We start from the raw sequence: 18825 nt of genomic DNA on the forward strand, positions 1-18825 counted from the left end.
TAGAATGTCAGTGAGCAGTGTAATCATGTGAACCAGGGAGGATTCAGATTATGTATTCACTTAAGTATAAATGTTTAACGACAAACCCGAATTTAGCGATCGGATTATTTTAAAATTAAAGTGTCTACTTTACCTAAAGAAGTAGATATCGAAGGTAAGATTTATTGATTTAGTCATTTCTTTTCTTCAATTGACTCGCGCTTTCAACTATGACAACATAAATGGTTGTTATGGATAGTCATCAATTGAAAAAAAGAAATGACTAAATCAATAAATCTTACCTTCGATATCTACTTCTTTAGGTAAAGTAGACACTTTAATTTTAAAATAATCCGATCGATAAATCTGATTCCCTCGATAAACTAAACATCTTCCATGAATATCATCAGCGAATGAATTCAATGATTTCATTGAATAAAATTCCAGTTTATTAGATTCTTGTATAACTTGATCAGCTAATATACCTAAATTAATAAGTGCTCCATTTGTACGTCGTATATCCCATCCAATAATTACATCTTGAATGGTTTCGTCAGTATTTGAATCTAGAAAAGAAGAGGTGAAAATGTTGAGTGAAAACGGTTGGAAATAAAGAAATATAATATTCTGAGTTATGGTAACGATTTCTTAACTAATGTGCATGTTTTTTGTGGTGCTATCTTCTTTGAGACTTTAAAATTATTTGTTACTTACTTACTTACTTACTTACTTACTTACGCCTGTTACCCATCGTCGAGGAGCATAGGTCGCTCACAAGCATTCTCCATCCAACCCTGTCCTGGACAATGCTTTCCAGTTCTTTCCAGTTAACATTCATCTTTTTCATATCTGCTTGTATTTCCCGACTTAATGAGTTCTTCGACCTTCCTCTTCTCCGCTTCCTTTCACCATTCCAAGTTAGCGATTGCCTCGTGATGCACATTGGTGATTTCCTTAACGTAAGTCCGATCCACTTCCAACGTCTTTTCCAAATTTCCTCTTCAACTGGAAGCTGGTTTGTTCTCTCCCATAAAACGCTGTTGCTGATAGTATCCGACCAGTGAATGCTCAATATCTTGCGTAGACAACTGTTTATAAATACTTGTACTTTCTTTACGATGGATGTAGTAGTTCTTCAGGTTTCTGCTCCATACAGTAGGACTGTCTTGACGTTCGTATTGAAGATTCTCACTTTGAAATTAGTTGACAGTTGTTTGGAGTTCCATATGTACTTCAATTGTAGAAATGCTGCCCTTACTTTGCCAATCTTTGCCTTTACATCTGCATCCAATCCTCCTTGTTTATCAACGACGCTTCCCAGGTACGTGAATGTTTCCACCTCAATCAAACAACAAGGATGTTGGCTCAAGTTCATATAGCCATCCCTGTGTATGTGAAAGATTAGTGTAAATACTTTGTACATAGAAGTGAAAACGAAAGGTTAAGACAATAAAGAAAAAGGAACTCACCAACAGCTGTACACATAATACTTGCATTTTCACCAAGCTGAGTTGTAAATGTTCCATCTGGTTTTAAACCATCAATTTTTACTTTGATCAAGCTTCCTTTGACTGAAGAATAGCGGAAAAAAATATGAACAAAATTGTCTTTATTCAGAAGATTGGAAAGTGAAGCCCATACAAGCTCAGAAATTATTCAGTCTCTTGAGTTAGAAATAAACTAATCATTCGAAATTTCCTTCAGTGATGGGCTTTACTGCATATCAATAAAGTGGTTGCATTAGTCACAGTGACGTAAATCTACTAAGCAACTCTAAGATCTTCAGTGTCTAGTACTATGTAGAGCCTACATAGATTATTGCCCCCAAATGCCCTGGTACCGCAGAGAGTGGGGGGAGTTCGCTCTCCCTCTCCAAATGTTTTCACATAGCCACAAGTATACAGCCTCTGACAGAGAAGTCCTACTCACTGCCTTCTAGTGGTGGGGGGTGTTGGTTACGAAATTGAGAAGACGAAAAGCGAATATCTGGCGCTTTAACCGGGTTGGTGGACACGGAAAGTCCACCTAGAGGAGTTGGAAAATCCTGATTCCAAACCAATGGTGCACATGGACTCTAGTATCCTGAGGGAACAAATGGCGTATGATTCAATCGTTTGTCTTCGGCTACCATGAGGCTGTATCTCCTTAAGATGCTCCACTGCCTTGTGGATCAAATCTTTAGGTTAAAGGCTCCGGATGTGGCCCCCTAAGGAAACCACCTGCTTCAGTTTGGGCACTTGTGCAGTATCACAGCCTTCACACAAACCAAATGAGATTTGTGTGGCGCATATCTATCTGGTGCCTCTTTGTACCAATATTTATGTGTTTAAATAAATTAAATAAACAGATTATTCTAGCTATATGACAGACCGGTTTATTTAGTCTTCATGAGTTACATTTTGACGTTGTCAACTATTCCCTTATTCACCTTACTGTATTTATATGACTGTATGTGTGTATGTATTGTTTACCCTATTCATAATGTCTTCAGCCTATTTTTGTCCGACTAGATATGGTGAGTGACGCTTGATCAAACGGAGTTGGCTCACCTACCTTCTCTGCTTTGCTTCGCTTTACTTGACACGTCTCATTCATTATGTCTTTTTGAATAAATGAGTGTCTGAAATTAATTCATGCAACTGAAATTGTATTTGGCTTCTTATGACCACCGTCGCACAAACGGAGTTAGCATAGATGTAAAACACGGAGTCGAATAGAAGATCTACATTCATGGTATATTGAAACGTTCAACGAAGTCGGATTAATATCAATAGAATACCATTGAATTATAAAATATGACATCAGTGACTATATTAGGCGGTTAATTAGAGTCCGAATATTTGAATTATTTGTAACCTTAGTCGTAATCCCAATACAAATTTAAATGTGTGTGTGGTCAGGGATGGAGTAATCGTGATCTCAAAAATAGGATGTGTGAACGGTTACAGAAACAAATGAAATCAAATGATCCAATAAGAACGGACAATAAACATCACATGATTGAAACAGATCATAACATTGATCTTAATTCGGCTTTTATGGTATTGTACAAAAGTGTAAAAGGACATATAGTAAGGTTTATTGAAGTCTTAACCATATGACAATTCAACCCTCACCTCTGTATATTCAAAAATAGTTTGTTCTTACCTTAAACCTACCCTGGTGATATTAACTTATTATCCAGAGTGATGAGGTTTCAAATTGTATCCCAACTACTAATTTCTTCATTATTCTTGTCTCCTTTTACCCTCCATTTTTAGCCTAGTTGATCATTTTATGTTCTTATATGTGATCAGGTTATTCGAAATGTACATCACATAGTTCTGATAATCTTTGTCTTCATATTACATCATCGTCTAATGATACCGTCTATAACCATAACAAGAATTCAAATTCTACCATTTCGAGTTCAGACTACCCAATGAACAGCCAAAATTTGTCGTTAGCGTTAACATAAAAAGTATGTTGCTTTCTATGATACATCCAATTATTAACTAAGGATTCAAAGCTGTTTGTCAAAATGTTTGTGGATTGGTTGAATTTAGACATTAACACCGTTGGATGTCAGCTCAGTGGTCTATCGGTTGAGTGCCCTGGCGGGTGACTGGTAAGTCCTGGATTCCGATCTCGTGGATGTGGGACCGTGGATGCGCACTTCTGAGAAGTCCTGCAATAGGACGAAACGGCCGTCCAGTGCTCCCAGGTTTTTTCTTGGTGGTCTAGCTTCATCTGACTCATGCTTTCAACTATGAAAAAAACTTTGGCATTGATAAAACTATGAAAATATTCGAAAATGTAAATTTCATTGTTCTACATCTACGTTCGTGAAACGAAAAAGAACCAGTCTTAATTGAGGGACATCTTGAGGTGAATAAATCTATATAAATCTTCTTAGATAAACAACGGAGAACTATTTAACTAATATCGTGAACAGCAAGTTATCATTGAAATAATATCGTTTTACTTGTTCAACATTTTCCTACTTTCATGTGGCTTTCTGGATATCTTGGATGACTTGATTTCAATCTATGTAATATATTTCAGTTATTGTTATCTACAGCTGTATTAATCAAAATAGAATTATCAGTAGGGGGGTCCTGGAGATTGTTAAGTTTTTGACTGAAATCATGAATCGATTGATGTTAGACCACAAGTGAAATCTGGAAGTACTGAAAAGCCGTTTCGTCCTAGTATGGGACTCATCAGCAATGCTCATCCACGGTGCCACTCGCGGACTTGAACCCAAAACTTTTGATTCGCGCACAAAGGCCTAACTTCTAGACAATTGAGTCGTTATCCGACGGTGTTAATATCTAACTTCCCTTTGATAAACTTTGACAATGCAATGAGAAGACGAAGGTTATCAGAATTATGTGATATGTTTGCGCAATACATTTTGAATAATCTGATCACACATATACTTGTTTAGACTGTCTCTTATTGCCATATGTGCATACTGTCCGGATCGACTGAATATTTCCCTAAGTCACAATTATTATAAGCAGAGATAGATGGTAGTTAGTAGTGGACGTGCGTTTCGTCCTAATCGAGACTCGTCAGCTGGGTGTAACTGAATCTCATTCTTTTCATAATAACAGTGATAACAATTAAAGAGTTTCAATCACCATAAGTAACGATGGTAAAAATCAAATATATTAACTTACTATCAACTTCTTCACCAGTTCTTGTTGATGTACCATCACTTCGTCTAACATCCACTCCAAAATAATCTGATGTATATAATTTTGGTGTAGTAGGCTTTTCATCTGGTATACTTGGTCGTTTATTGACAACAGCTGTACATCTTATTTTAAATGGTAAATTACCACGATTTGGTGCAACTAAATCTCTTAAACGTAAATTTCCTGATGAATCCATTGATACACTATCAGCGAATAAACTAGAATCTACTGATCTACCAGTAGAATCAGAAAATTCCCATCCATATATGACATCATATTCTGCACGTAAACCTTCGGTTGGTAATCGTTGGTTAGTAGTACGATCTAAATTAAAATATATTATTATTATTATTATTATTGTTAGCTTTATTCAATATTATAGTTTTAGTACAGTATAGGATTTTCAGCACAAAGTAAATTCAACAAGATTCCGTTTCTTACTTCTTGGTCGATCCTGATGTGTGAACCGCGAAATAAGAATCCTTAACATACTATAGAAGCTATTTTTAAGGGGACGTTATTTCATTTCATTTAAGGATTGTTAGACAGTAACATTTACTTTTGCCCGTAGTCTACTTTACAGATCATAAGCTTTAATTTGATGTATGATTCACTGACATAGTCCTTTTTGTTACAAAGTTAGACGTAACCTTTTGTACTCTATTTTCTACTCTAATCCCCCAGTTTTGAACATCATTGTATTTTCCTAATTGTTGTACGTTGTGGTCAGGTTATTCATCTATTTATTCATGTATCTTTTTGCCCTAATCCGAATTCGGAATTCGGGTATCAGATCGGAATTGGAATAAAGCGATTAGTGTTCCAATTGTCTTGTCTTCTCTCTCTCTCTCTCGTGTGCTTGTCAGCCAACCACGTGATAGAATAGTTTTCGTCTCTCTAACCCCACTTCGGACTCACGCGTACTAGCCTCAAGGTTAAGCCAGTCAGCCTATCGCGTCAAGGTCTAAATCTACATTAGACAAGTTATCCTCGGCACGAAAGTGGGTAGACAGATTCAAGGACGTAACGAACCCTCACGACAAATATTGAGTGATCTGCAGTTAGAAGTTAACAGTACAACAAATCGGCATATCAATAGTGTACATTCTTTACTCTGCATATTTCCTGCCAGCAAGCACAATATCATTGATTAGGCTTTTATAACTTGTATAACGAAAGGTTGCACACTTTTCAGAAACTCACCTGAATAGGTTATGTAACTGATAGCCATAATGATATATTAAATCAAACGGAATTAGATAAGTTATCGAAATATCTAGATGACGGGAACAGGCATCTCAGATGTTCAAGCAGGCCGTCGTACAGTTGATATCAGAATAGTTTTTTTTTTAAACTGTATCAAGAAGGTGTTCCGACTATAAACTAGTTAATAAGCATCCCATTAATTAATTTAAAAAAAAACACCTCAGAAATTGAAAGCTGACTAGTTTTAACGTTTCTTACTCCAATCTAACTTCAACTACTACTGGAAAATAATCAATCTCATCACTTTTCCTGTATATTTTTTCTATTAATTGTCTAGACCAGACAAACAGTTGATGTATTAACTTAAATAATCATTATAGTATATTTAATTATTCAGAATAAAGAATTCGAATCAGTCAGTCATTCAGTCACAACGTAGCACTCCATACGTACATACATCAAATCCAATTGCCATACCACATTAGCACAGAGATGGAGTTGTCGATTCAAATCACATAATGGTAGAAGTAGTAAGAGTATAAGCAATAATCGGTAAGATTAGGATTTGAAGATGTTATTGAAGGAGTATAATACAGTGAAGTAAATTTGGAAAGAGAAAAAGGATAGGGACATGAAGAATCCAGAAGATTAGAATTTGGCAGAACACAAAGAGTGGATGCACCTTCGCTATTGTAAACAATTTTCAGCCATATCATTCAAGGTCTCTAACCATCGATTGCTATCATCTCGCTGATCCCAACCAGGTAGTCTACACCTACTAACATGACTCAAAGAATTTGAATGGATGAGGGTATTCAGATAAGAATCCTCATGGAGAGTCTTCTGACTGTTGATCGAGTTCTTTTTCAGGAGAAATGAAAGGTATTAAAATTTAATCAAATCAGTATTACGGTGATCTCTTGATGTTACCACGGTAACAATTGTTAATGTAACCTTACATAACTTAATTTGTGTCACATGAATTCATGGCTGTTTTCATCTGATTATATCATTCACTTGTACACACATCTTATCTCTGATGGAGAGACGAGCTATCATAGAAAACTGATTACATTTCTAACCAGTACCTCAGCTTACATGTTCAATCAATCATTTGTCTACCTATCAGTTGTCAATCAAAGTATCCCAATCATTTATTGATCTTATTTTTATCACAGCTGATTGTGCAAGCATGAAGGAAGGGTGTTTCTCTGAATCGGACATGGTAAAATGTAACAGAGTGCAGTTTTCATTGGAACCATAAAACAAAATTACCACATTTGACATGACTTACTTCTAGCTTCACATACAACACTGGCACTTTCTTTTTCATTACCAACTAAATAACCTTCATTATCTAATCCATCAATAGCTATTTCAATATTATCTAAATAAAGAATAAAGCAATAAGATTTTAATGATTATCAATCTCTGAAAAGGTGGAGAATAACAAAAGTTCAATAAATTCCTAGTAAAGACATAAGTATGGGTAACTTCTGGGATTACTGTTATACGAATTACTGCCTCTAAATTATATTTTCATAGTTGAATCCGTGAGTCAATTGAAGCTAGACCACCATAAAATAAATGATTCGCATAACAGAAGCTGTAGTTGGTGTTCTGGACTCAACTAGCAAAGCTAGAAGGACAACAAACCAATAAGGACACTAGACTGCTCATATCGGTTGAACGTCATTGATTTGGCACAGTGCCAAGATTGGATAAGTCGTATTTCGATTGGTGGATAATTCAAGTGATAAAACGCCGGGTATAAAAGCACAATTATAACTAGTCGATACTTTTTACACAATTCATACCTTGGCATGTTCATTTGATATACAAATAGAAAGTAATAAATCATTCACTTGTGGTGTGTAATAATAATTTGACTTATGTTTGTGCTATTCAAAATCTGTAAGGAAGTCCTCAAAAATCAATCCCTTCAACTCCGTAAACAAACGTTTTATTGAATTTGTATACATAAATGGGTGTTTTTTTCTGAACTCAATTCATCAGTAATTCCCTGAAAAGTATATCAGTAGTTAGAGAGTAAAAACGATCATATCAGTATTATGTTTTTGTTAACAGAGAACTGTTATATCCCGTATTGTCTACTTAAGAGACATGCCCTATAGTAGACAAATTTGGGAAATTTAAAGTCCGGATATCAATTCCAGATCTCTCAAAAAGAGGAGGTGTTATATACCGATAACAATAGTGAACGGTAACTTTGGGGATTCTTTTTATGGACCAAATACTATGTATACATTTTTGTTGTGTAATTGCTAACCAACTAAACCATTCATATTCCAGAACCCCCTTATTATAAGCTTGATTTTGACCCATAGACTATTACTATACGATTAGATTCTCAGTTATCCCCAGTCTATTAATTATAATCTCCCACATTCAGAGCCATATTTGGCTTAATCTTGTACAAATGTTGCTTTCCTATTTTATGGTACGATGTGGTCAGTTTGTTTGGTATATAAACGCAGTATGTTTGAAATAAGTGATTCATATTGCAGAGGCTGTTATTGGTGTTCTAGACTTAACTGGCTGGGCTGGGTATATAGCAGGACCAACAAGTACTCTAGACTACTCCTTCGTGTTTCGTATATCATTAATCCGATCGATAAATTCGCTGCTCTCTAATAAGCGAGTCACACGATATAACAAGAACGTTAACTATTGTCCTAACTTTGTGTCAAATATCGATAGCCGTCTCTACTCTCACTGAAATGTGTGATCTATCTCAAAAGGTGTTTGACTCAGTTTACCGCCCTCTATGAAGAACTTTCAATACCTCATGATATGAAAAAGATGTTCTTCAATCTTTGATAGAAAAATAGTTCGAACAATTAGCGTATTAATTGGATACACCGTATACACTTTTGCCTTTAATGCTGTGCTTATAGTCATTTGGACAAACTATGTTTTAATAAAACTTCAGTTCTATCCCAAGTGTAATACATATATAAATCAATATAATTAGTCCATCAATCTGTACATTCATTGTAGTTTGTTGATTCACTTACCTGAATCTCTTCCTGGAATCGGAATCAACTGTGGATCAATAGTTGTTGGTTTTCTTGCAACATCTATTGAAAAGTAATCTGAACCATAAACTAATTCATCACTAATTGATAATGAAGTATCAATTTGTTGTGCTGGTACATGAACTATACAACGTCCTTTAACATTTCTTCCTTTTGTACCAGGTGGTGGACGAATACCACGTAATCCTAAACGATCACCATTTGTTTCTAAGCTTACTGCTATATTACTAGTTGAAACTGGATCTTCATCAGTATAACGCCATTCCCATCCATAACGTACACCATGTGTTGGATATAATGGTGAACTAGTATCTACTATAATTGCTTGACATCTTAATGTTGCATCATCACCAACGCGTGTAACACTGATTTGATTTTGTTCATTTAATCCACTAATTTCAACTCGAACTCGTTTATCTGAATAGGATGGACTAATTGGTATTTGAGCTTGAAAAATTCAGAAAAAATTATGGAGGAATTTTCAAAAGATGAGAAATAGGAGATTAATTCTAAATAAATGAACTTATCAGAAGGGGGTTTTGTGGATATTTTTTGTAGTAATTCTATATAGTTGAAATCATGAGTTAATTGAAGCTAGACAACCATGGAAAACCTGGAAGCACAGCTTTAAGGCTGTTTCGTCCTGTTGTGGGACTCCTCAGCAGTGCGCATCCACGATCCCGCACTCGCAAGATTCGAACCCAGGACCTACCAGTCCTCGCGCCAGAGCACTTAATCGATAGACCACTGAGCCGGCATCCAACGGTGTTAATGTCTAGTGACTGGCTCCATGAGGTATTTCCTGGAGTTCTAGTGAGAAGCAGTAACCAGTGGAGTTGAACCACGTCTGTTGAGAGATATCAACTCACTGAAGACATTGGTGAAACGGTTGCTCAACTTCGTGGATTAGTTGATGTTAAACATTGTCCTAGTGTAAAGCTAGATTTAGACCATAATACAATATAATGTAGTGATCAATAATACTTATGCCTGTTACCCCTCGTGGAGGAGCATAGGTCGCTCATCCAGACTCTCCATCGAATCAATTTCAATACACAGTAATCAAAATACAATTGCATTTAATTTAGTACTTTTTATCGTTCTGAATAATTGATTTTGATCTCAATAGTCTTATAGTAACTAGAAATAAGTCACCGATTCAAACTATGGTGTGTCTATTTCTGTTTTGGATCCGGACAGTATTTTTATTCCTTATACAAAGAGTATAGTTCAAAGTCACTTAGAGGGAACCTGTAATTAGTAAAGGGGTTTACAGACACATAGTATTATTGTATAAATTATCTTCGAACATGAAAACACCTATTGCTTCGGTATATTTGAATCCCATTATGTTTAATCAGAACCTTAAACCGTAGCATAGATACTTGTCGTCCAATACGTACTGAGGATCAGCTTAAAGATTAAGAGAGACTGTAAGAAAAGTTAGTCTTGAAAAGTCCTATTTTTCAACGGATATCGCTAATATCTAGTCCTCAAATCCATTCCATCAAACTATCTTCTACGACACACTGTGTTAAATGGTCTTGATTCATTCAGACTCCTAAACCATGTAACAATCTGCTTCGTAAAAAGAACATTTGAATCCCTAAATGGAAAAAGAAAAGAGGAAGACCAAAGAACACATTGTGTCGGGTATTGGAAGAAGACATGAATCGAATGCATAGGCACATTAATTCACTGTACTTAATAGTAATCATAATATAAAGATACTTTATAAACAATTCCTTATTTATATTCGCTTGGTATTGTTTACTTGAATATTCCCATTGATGTTTAGGACTGCAATTGATCAGTCCCTTATTGGCATACGCGCATACTAGGCGTATTGCCTCGATATTGCTCTTATTGACAAACAATAATAGACTGGTTAATTGTAATCAGGACTCAGTGATTAAGTGTATAACATAATAGTGTTTGAAGCGGATTGGACTGGGTTCGAGTCCCAGAATGAACATCAACTCTGGGATAAAGGTACAGCCAAATGAACGAGTCCTGAATTCCACTGTTAGTAACCATCCATCTTTGCTTATAACTCCTTATAATGATGAACACAATCATCATAATTCTATGTACGATGATCCCATCTGGGATGAATATCAATATTGCCTTAATTCACAAACAATAAGAGATTGGTTAATTACAATTAGGACTCAGTGACTAAGTGTATAACGCGATAGCGTTTTGTGCGAATGGTACGGGGTTCGAGCCCCAGCGTGAACATCAACTCTGAGATGCAGGTACATCCAAATGGTGATTTCGATATAGAACGAAACGCAAGTCCTGGATTCCACTATTAGTCACCATCCATCTTTGCTTATAACTCCTTATAATGATTCATGAACACAATCATCATAATTCTATGTACGATGATCCCATCTGAGATGAATATCAAATTGTATTTAAGAGTATTTAATTAACCCTAATGATGAATTATGCATAAGCCAACTTCATTGAAACAATCTACTTACATGATATAGTTTCACCAGGTACATGAAATCTAAAATATGGTGAACTTAATGTGACTTTTTGATCCAGCGTAATCATACAACGACCACGTGAATTAGGATTTTCATATAAATTTGTTAATTGTAATTCATCATCATGATTTAATTTAACTATTGAAGCTAATTTTCCTATGGGTATTCTTTCTTCATAATCATTCATAAAACTCCATCCAGTGGAAACATTTGGAATTGGTTCTTCAGTACTAGAATCTTCAAAAAAAGAAAGATAAGACACAATTCAGCGATAGTAAAAATTTATGGACGAACCAATCAGATATAAGATAAATAAGTCTTGGACCTGTCTTTTGTCAAAATACATTCTATGTCTGACCATCGCCATATACTACTTATGGATATAAATAGACCACAGCACACTCGTCCCCCCTTTAAAGCATTCATTCATGCGGTGGTTCTGCTCGCCGTGCACACCTTCTTCTTGTACTACAGTCTGTGCTAAGCTCTCCGTCAAAATGTTGAGTCTGCGGCACGCTGACCTCCATAGCCCCATCAACCTGCCGGGGACCAACATCCGACATCCACCTGACACCTGGGACGTTCAACACCCATACTTCACCGGTCTGTTGAGCCATCTACATCCGATGTCCGCCCAGCAGCCGTACGTCTCACTGCTCCTCTTCTTCGACAGCTGTTGCTACAGCCAAGATGGTGACAACTTTTCTTGATTATAAGTTGGCTAATCAAATACCATAATGATTAGATTAACTTGATGTAGTGAACAGTTTACCATAGTTTGACTGGTAGCTAGTTAGCTAGTCATTGTATCTAACATTTTTAGTAGCTCTTTGAGGATACTTATTGAATAGATTATGTAATTTAACTTCTTACATTAGATTAATACAGAATTTTACATTAATCTTATATCACCTCTTATATACTTAAGTTTGTTTACGTTTAGTTTTGTCGAACGCTTCAATTGACTTATTTAACAGACTATGTTTTCCATACCTTTATACTATCATTATTATTATGTCTGTATGAACATGTATGCTTGATTAAATGTTACAGATTATACATCTATCCGTCTTTCTAGCTTAAATGTCAGTTGATTAAAATCGCCCAATGAATCATTCACTTTCCCATAAATATTTTGGTGCTTGAATCTTATTAATGGATTCAACTTTTCATTGGCTTATTTATTCGACTCTATAATTCACCTCTGTATCCGCTGGCTTTCTTGTGTTACGATTTCTGCTCGAATTCTCTTAGTTTTCTTATGACTTCTTAATCTGTGCTACTTAGTGATGAACTATACTTACTTACTTACGCCTATTACCCCTCGTCTAGGTGCATAAGCCGCACACCAGTATTCTCCATCCAACCCTGTCCTGGGAAATCCTTTCCAGTTCTTTCCAGTTAACATTCATCCTTTTCATATCTGCTTCTATTTCCCAGCGTAATGTATTCTTTGACCTTCCTCTTTCCCGCTTCCATTCCGGATTCCAAGTTAGGGATTGCCTCATGATGCAGTTTGGAATAATGTATGTCCTATCCACTTCCAACGTGTTTTCTTAATTTCCTTTTCAGCTGGAATCTCGTTTGTTCTCTCCAATAGTAGGCTGTTACTGATAGTATCCGACCAGTGAATGTTGAGTATTTTGCGTAAACAACTGTTTATAAATACTTCTAACTTCCTGACGATGTTTGTAGTAGTTCTCCACGTTTCAGCTCCGTACAGTAGGACTATCTTGACGTTCGTATTGAAGATAATGATGAACTATACTCGGCGTTAAATCATTAGAACGTATTTAATAACAGATATCAAGGTGACTGATCTACAAAGCCTTAAGAATTATCTCGAAGATATATTTATAAATAAAGTATAGATGTTGATTCAATAATTTAAACTTACTTAATGCTAAACATTTCAATGATATATCATCACCAGGTTTTGCAATCACTTCACCCATTTGATTTAAACCAACAATACGAATAAGAACTTCATATCGTTCATTTGGTTTAGGTATATATCCAGGTATTTCAGTAATAATTTGTGATCCACCTTAAATTGAAGATAATTGGAGATAATTAAATATACATAAATGAATAGTTCACTCTTATTAATGATATCTCATTGATGTTTATACAAGACTAATCTAGCTAAAAGCAATGAACTAAATGAATCAAACAAGATCAGACAAAGTACTGTCTAACACAAATTACATGATGAGGGATGTAGGTATAGAAGGGTTATTGTCATTAAGTAACTAGTTGATCTTATCAAGATAATCGTTTATGTACTTTTGCTTGGATATGTTTGGGTGAATAAACATGACAAGTTTCCAAGAATTATTGTTTGGGTTAGAGAGTAAAGCTAGTTCTCTTTATACTATTAGGATGATCAAGTTTCTTAAATTGTTGATCTGGGATTGAAATGAAATAGAGAACATCCTTGGTAAACAGTTCATAGTTATGCTTTCTACTTAGAACTAGATCAATATGTATTGTTGACAATTACTTCCATATTTCTTAAAATCATTCTAATATTATGTAGTGTAGCTAGCATAATCTCAAATGTATCATTTCTTTATTTATTTAAACACAAATATTGGTACAAGGAAGCACCAGATAAATATGCGCCACACAAATCTCATTGGATTTGTGTGAGGGCTGTGATACTGTCCGAGTGCCCAAACTGAAACAGGTGGTTTTCTTAGGGAGCCACATCCGGAGCTTTTGACCTAAAGGTCTAACCCACAAGGCAGTGAAGCATCGTGAGGAGATACAATCTCATGGTAGCCAGTGACCAACGATTGATTCATACGCCATTTGTTTCATGAGGATACTGGAGCCCATGTGCACCATTGGTTTGGAATCAGAGTTTTCCTACTCCATTAGGTGAACTTTCCGTGTCCACCAATCCGTTTAAAGCGCCGGATATTCGCTTTTCGTCCTCTCAATTTCGTAAACAACACCGGTGCAACAAGAAGGCAATGAGTAGGACTTTCCTGTCAGGGGCTATATACGCGTGGTCATGTGAGAGCATTTCGAGACGTAGAGAGGACTCTCCAGGGGGGCCAAACTTATCATATATATACTTAATACTACGTTATAGTTGACCGACTGACTGACTGATATATCCCATATGAAATAAAAATATAAAAGGAATAAAAGCAAACTTCACTATGATCATTTACTTGGTTCACATCCTGATCCATGTTCACCAATTTCAAAATATTCTGAACTATAACGATCTTGTATACCAGATTTTCTCATAATTATACAACGACCATATGATTTAATAGTTGGTTCCATTAATCCAATTAAAATTAAACGATTATTTTCTTGTTTAATGGCTTTTGCCAATAAGTTGATACGTGGTAATATATGACCATACATATCTCTTATTTCCCAATCATATAAAAGGGATTCGGATAATAGACGGGTATCTAAAGTTTAAATAGGTATATCATATAATCAGAACTGATCGAAATGATAACAAAATATACTAAACTATTGAATAAGAACACAAAAAAAATAATGTAAATGAGGCGACGTCGTGGATGCGCACTGCCACTGAGGAGTCCCACAATAGGACGAAACGGTCATCCAATGCTTCCAGGTTTTCAATGGTGGTCAAGCTTCAATTGACAGCTTATTGACATTCTGTAGACTTCTAATTGATATTACTAGACAGGCATAATGATGAATTCTATAAAAATAACTAATCAAATTATTTGTACAGACTTCTACTACCTTTGTCAATCAGTTTATAACTGAATATTTTATTTATTTATTTAAACATACAAAATATTGTTACAAGAGGGCACTAGATATATATGCGCCACACAAAAATTGTCACTTTATTTTAATGGTGTGGGGGCAATTATACTGCCCGGGTGCCCAGACCGAAGCAGGTGGTTTTTTAGGAGGCCACCCTCCCAGCCTTTGACCTGAGGCTCTGATCCAAAAGGCAGTGGAGAATCGTGAGGAGGTGCAGTTCCATGGTAAACGGTGACCAAACGATTGGTTCATACTCCTTTTTTTTCCCCAAGGTGCGAGTATATCGCACGAGGAGTCTGAAGCACGAACAAACAATCACACAATTCATGAGCATATATACATCCTTGACAACCGTCACAAAATAGCGTACTAAAAGCCAAAGCGATCCAATGAAATCTATGGTCTTTCCAAACGAGAAATTCAAACTGTAGGTTAATTTGGGTACTTTTGGCTTGAAAATGTTCAATTGAAATTTCCAAAATAAAATTACGAAAATGAGACGTTTACCCAGTGATTTCTGAAGATTTAACATCTCCAACACCTAGTTAATCATGTATGTTCAAATTATATTTAAAGAAGTAAGTTGTTATAACTCCGCCTGTAGCTCTTCTAGAGTTACTGCCGGTCCTAACTCCACACAAAGGAGGAGGGTTGGGTATGGGGTTAGCGAAACGATCCTGTAGAAAACTAACTCTCTAAAAAACGCTAACCAGAAAAAAAATAATTCAAACCATTTAAACTCTGCCCTGGGAGTAGAAGGAATAATTATGACGTCTCATGATGAAAGCCGAGATTCTTCGGAAGTCACAAGGTGAGTTGTCATTACTAGACTAAATCATTACCAACAATGAATTTGAATTTTATAGGAGAGTGTAAAATCATCCTACGTTTCAATCAAATTTTGCATAAAAGAAATGAAATCAGAACTATAAACGTTTAACATCGAGAACTAGTCTAATTGGTGGAGAATATTTATAACAAAGGGATAAGATGTCGTGGTCTTCAGTCAAATCAGAGGCCATGATATGTCTAATAGAGTTAGTATTATAAAGTGCTAATGACCAACTAACACTTTCACTAATAAAAGTTATCTTAGAGTTATCATTAATTTAATTCAAACAACTTTAATTATTCACTTAGTATTGTTTGTTTAAATCTTCCCACTCTGAGATGCAGATACATCCAGCTGACGAGTCCCACATAGGACGAAACCCACGTCCTGGATTCCGCTGTTATCCATTATCCATCTTTGCTTAAAATGCTTGTGAATGAAAAGTAATATCGAAGCAATACGCACAGTATGCACATATGCCAATAATAGAGACTAATCAATTGCAGTCCTAAATATCAATGGGAATGTTCAAACAAACAATACTAAGTGCATTCAAACTTCACTCCATTGTTTAAGCAAGTGGGTATCAGGACTCAGTAGCTAAGTGGATAACGCGATGGCGTTTGAAACGAAAGTTACTGGGTTCGAGTCCCAGAGTGAACATCAACTCTGAGATGCAGGTACACCCAGCTGACGACTCCAAAATAGGACGAAGTGGCGAGTATCCTGAATTCTACTGCTAGCCACCATCCATCTTTGCTTATCATTATTATTATGATTAGATAGTTTCAAAAAATCATACTTACCATTTGGACGACATATTAAAGTTATATTATTTCCAATAGTTAATGGTAATCTGCCACAATTATTTAAACCATCAATAATCGGATAAATTTTCTCTACTAAATTTTTTTGGACGAGAAGGAAAAAAAGAAAAAAAGAAGAGATCACATGAATAAATCAATATTTATAAGGTTGTATTTATCATAGATTCACTTCAGTTGGGAGTAGCCGTTGGAGTGTACGTACGACGAGGGTACGAGGGTTTGAAATCAGAATATTCAGGTGATCAGTTTATTACTTTGACCTGTGACCCCTCGTTGAGAAGCATAGGCTGCTCACCAGCATTCTCCATCCAATTCTGTCCTGAGCAATCCTTTCCAGTTCTTTCCAGTTAACATTCATCCCTTTCATATCTGCTTCTATTTCCCGGTGTAATATGTTCTTCGGCCTTCCTCTTTTCCACTTCCCTTCCGGATTCCATGGTGATCAGTTAGGTCAATGGATTAAGATCTAATGGTACGATTTCTAATTCATTCATTTGAGTATATAAACTAACAACTATAGATTAACTTCAGTTGGAATAGAATTGAAAACTAGGGAGTAGCCATCGTGGTGGTACTTCTTATTAGTATGTACGTACGACGATTACGAGGGGTTGAGATCAGAATATTCAGGTGATCAGTTAAGTCAATGGATTAAGATCTAATGGTACGATTCCTAATACATTCAGTTGAATATCCAAAGTAACAACTATCATAGATTAACTTCAATTGGGATAGAATTGAAAACTAGGGAGTAGCATAGAACTGTTTTGATCTAGGGTGGTACTTCTTATTAGTATACACTTACAATGATTACAAATGGTGAAAATCAGAACCTTCAGGCCAAAGAGATCTGATGACACGATTCCTAATTCATTCAATTGAATATCTAAAGTAACAACTATCTAATGTTAAAAGTGACAATTATCTTATTCCTAACATTGCTGAACTACATCTACTATGAATGCAATTTAGAAATGAAACCAATCCCTAGGAAACTAATTCAATTGAAATTCACTATCAATTATATTCAACTTATCCATTGGCCAGATACTATCAGCAACAGCCTTCTGTGGGAGAGGACAAACCAGCTTCCAGCTGAAGAGGATATTAGGAAAAGATGTTGGAAGTGGATAGGACATACATTAAGGAAATCATCAATATGCATTACAAGATAATCGCTAACTGCGAATCCTGAAGGGAAGTGGTAAAGAAGAAGACCAAAGAACACATTACGCTGGGAAATAGAAGCAGATATGAAGAGGATGAATGTGAACTGGAAAGAACTGGAAAGGAAGGCTCAGGACAGAGTTGGATAGAGAATGCTGGCTAGTGGCCTATGCTTGTTTATGAGGGGTAATAGGCGTAAGTAAGTAAGTATATTCAACTTGAAGGATGTAAATAAAATGTCGAAATTCTGACACCAAAAATCAAGAGCACAGCTTTGTGTCAAATTTGATATTCATTCTAGAATAATCTGCAAGGCTTTCAGCTTCTATGCATGTAAACAAACGTTTTACTGTACACATAAAGTGTGATGAATGAAAATGTGTAGTATCGGTTGTTATGTTAAGCCCATATACTTTATTCTAGTTGCTGGCCAAGCCAATTCACCTGTACATTGAGTCATCTTTTGATCTTGTTAATCATTTGCTTATTAACCTTGAGTACTTTTTATATGAGCGTATATGTGTACACACTTCGTGATATCATTCATCGTTATATTTATAGTAAAATATAGAATTTTCAGTAAAACGTATTTTAATAAAGCATTTCCGTCGCACACACCGGGCCTTCGTCTTTGGGAGGAGTAAGGAATGGGGTTTAAGGGTTTGTGCAGTGGCCAACATTATGACCGTTGCTAGTGCATAGGCTAGGTTGTAGTTTATTTATGATTCGACGTTGGACAGTAGTCCCGTTATGGATGAGTCTAATCTTTTTAATTGTCGTAATATGTCTAAGTAATGATTGGCTATT

General features: G+C 35.8%; 1 protein-coding gene across 1 annotated transcript in view; it reads right to left on the reverse strand.

Annotated features, from left to right (window-relative positions):
- Positions 1-18825, reverse strand: part of Smp_208030 (hypothetical protein) — a gene marked incomplete at both ends in the record, with an annotated part of 104256 nt that overhangs the window by 79752 nt on the left and 5679 nt on the right. Inside the window, 8 exons of the mRNA XM_018796422.1 lie at positions 282-545; positions 1449-1550; positions 4644-4985; positions 7162-7254; positions 8906-9373; positions 11416-11661; positions 13322-13471; positions 14607-14858. Coding sequence (XP_018650636.1) covers positions 282-545; positions 1449-1550; positions 4644-4985; positions 7162-7254; positions 8906-9373; positions 11416-11661; positions 13322-13471; positions 14607-14858 — 1917 coding nt within the window. The remainder of the gene's footprint in view (positions 1-281; positions 546-1448; positions 1551-4643; positions 4986-7161; positions 7255-8905; positions 9374-11415; positions 11662-13321; positions 13472-14606; positions 14859-18825) is intronic.

The sequence above is a fragment of the Schistosoma mansoni genome, chromosome 2, assembly GCF_000237925.1.
Source record: "Schistosoma mansoni strain Puerto Rico chromosome 2, complete genome".
In the NCBI taxonomy this organism is placed as follows: Eukaryota; Metazoa; Platyhelminthes; class Trematoda; order Strigeidida; family Schistosomatidae; genus Schistosoma; species Schistosoma mansoni.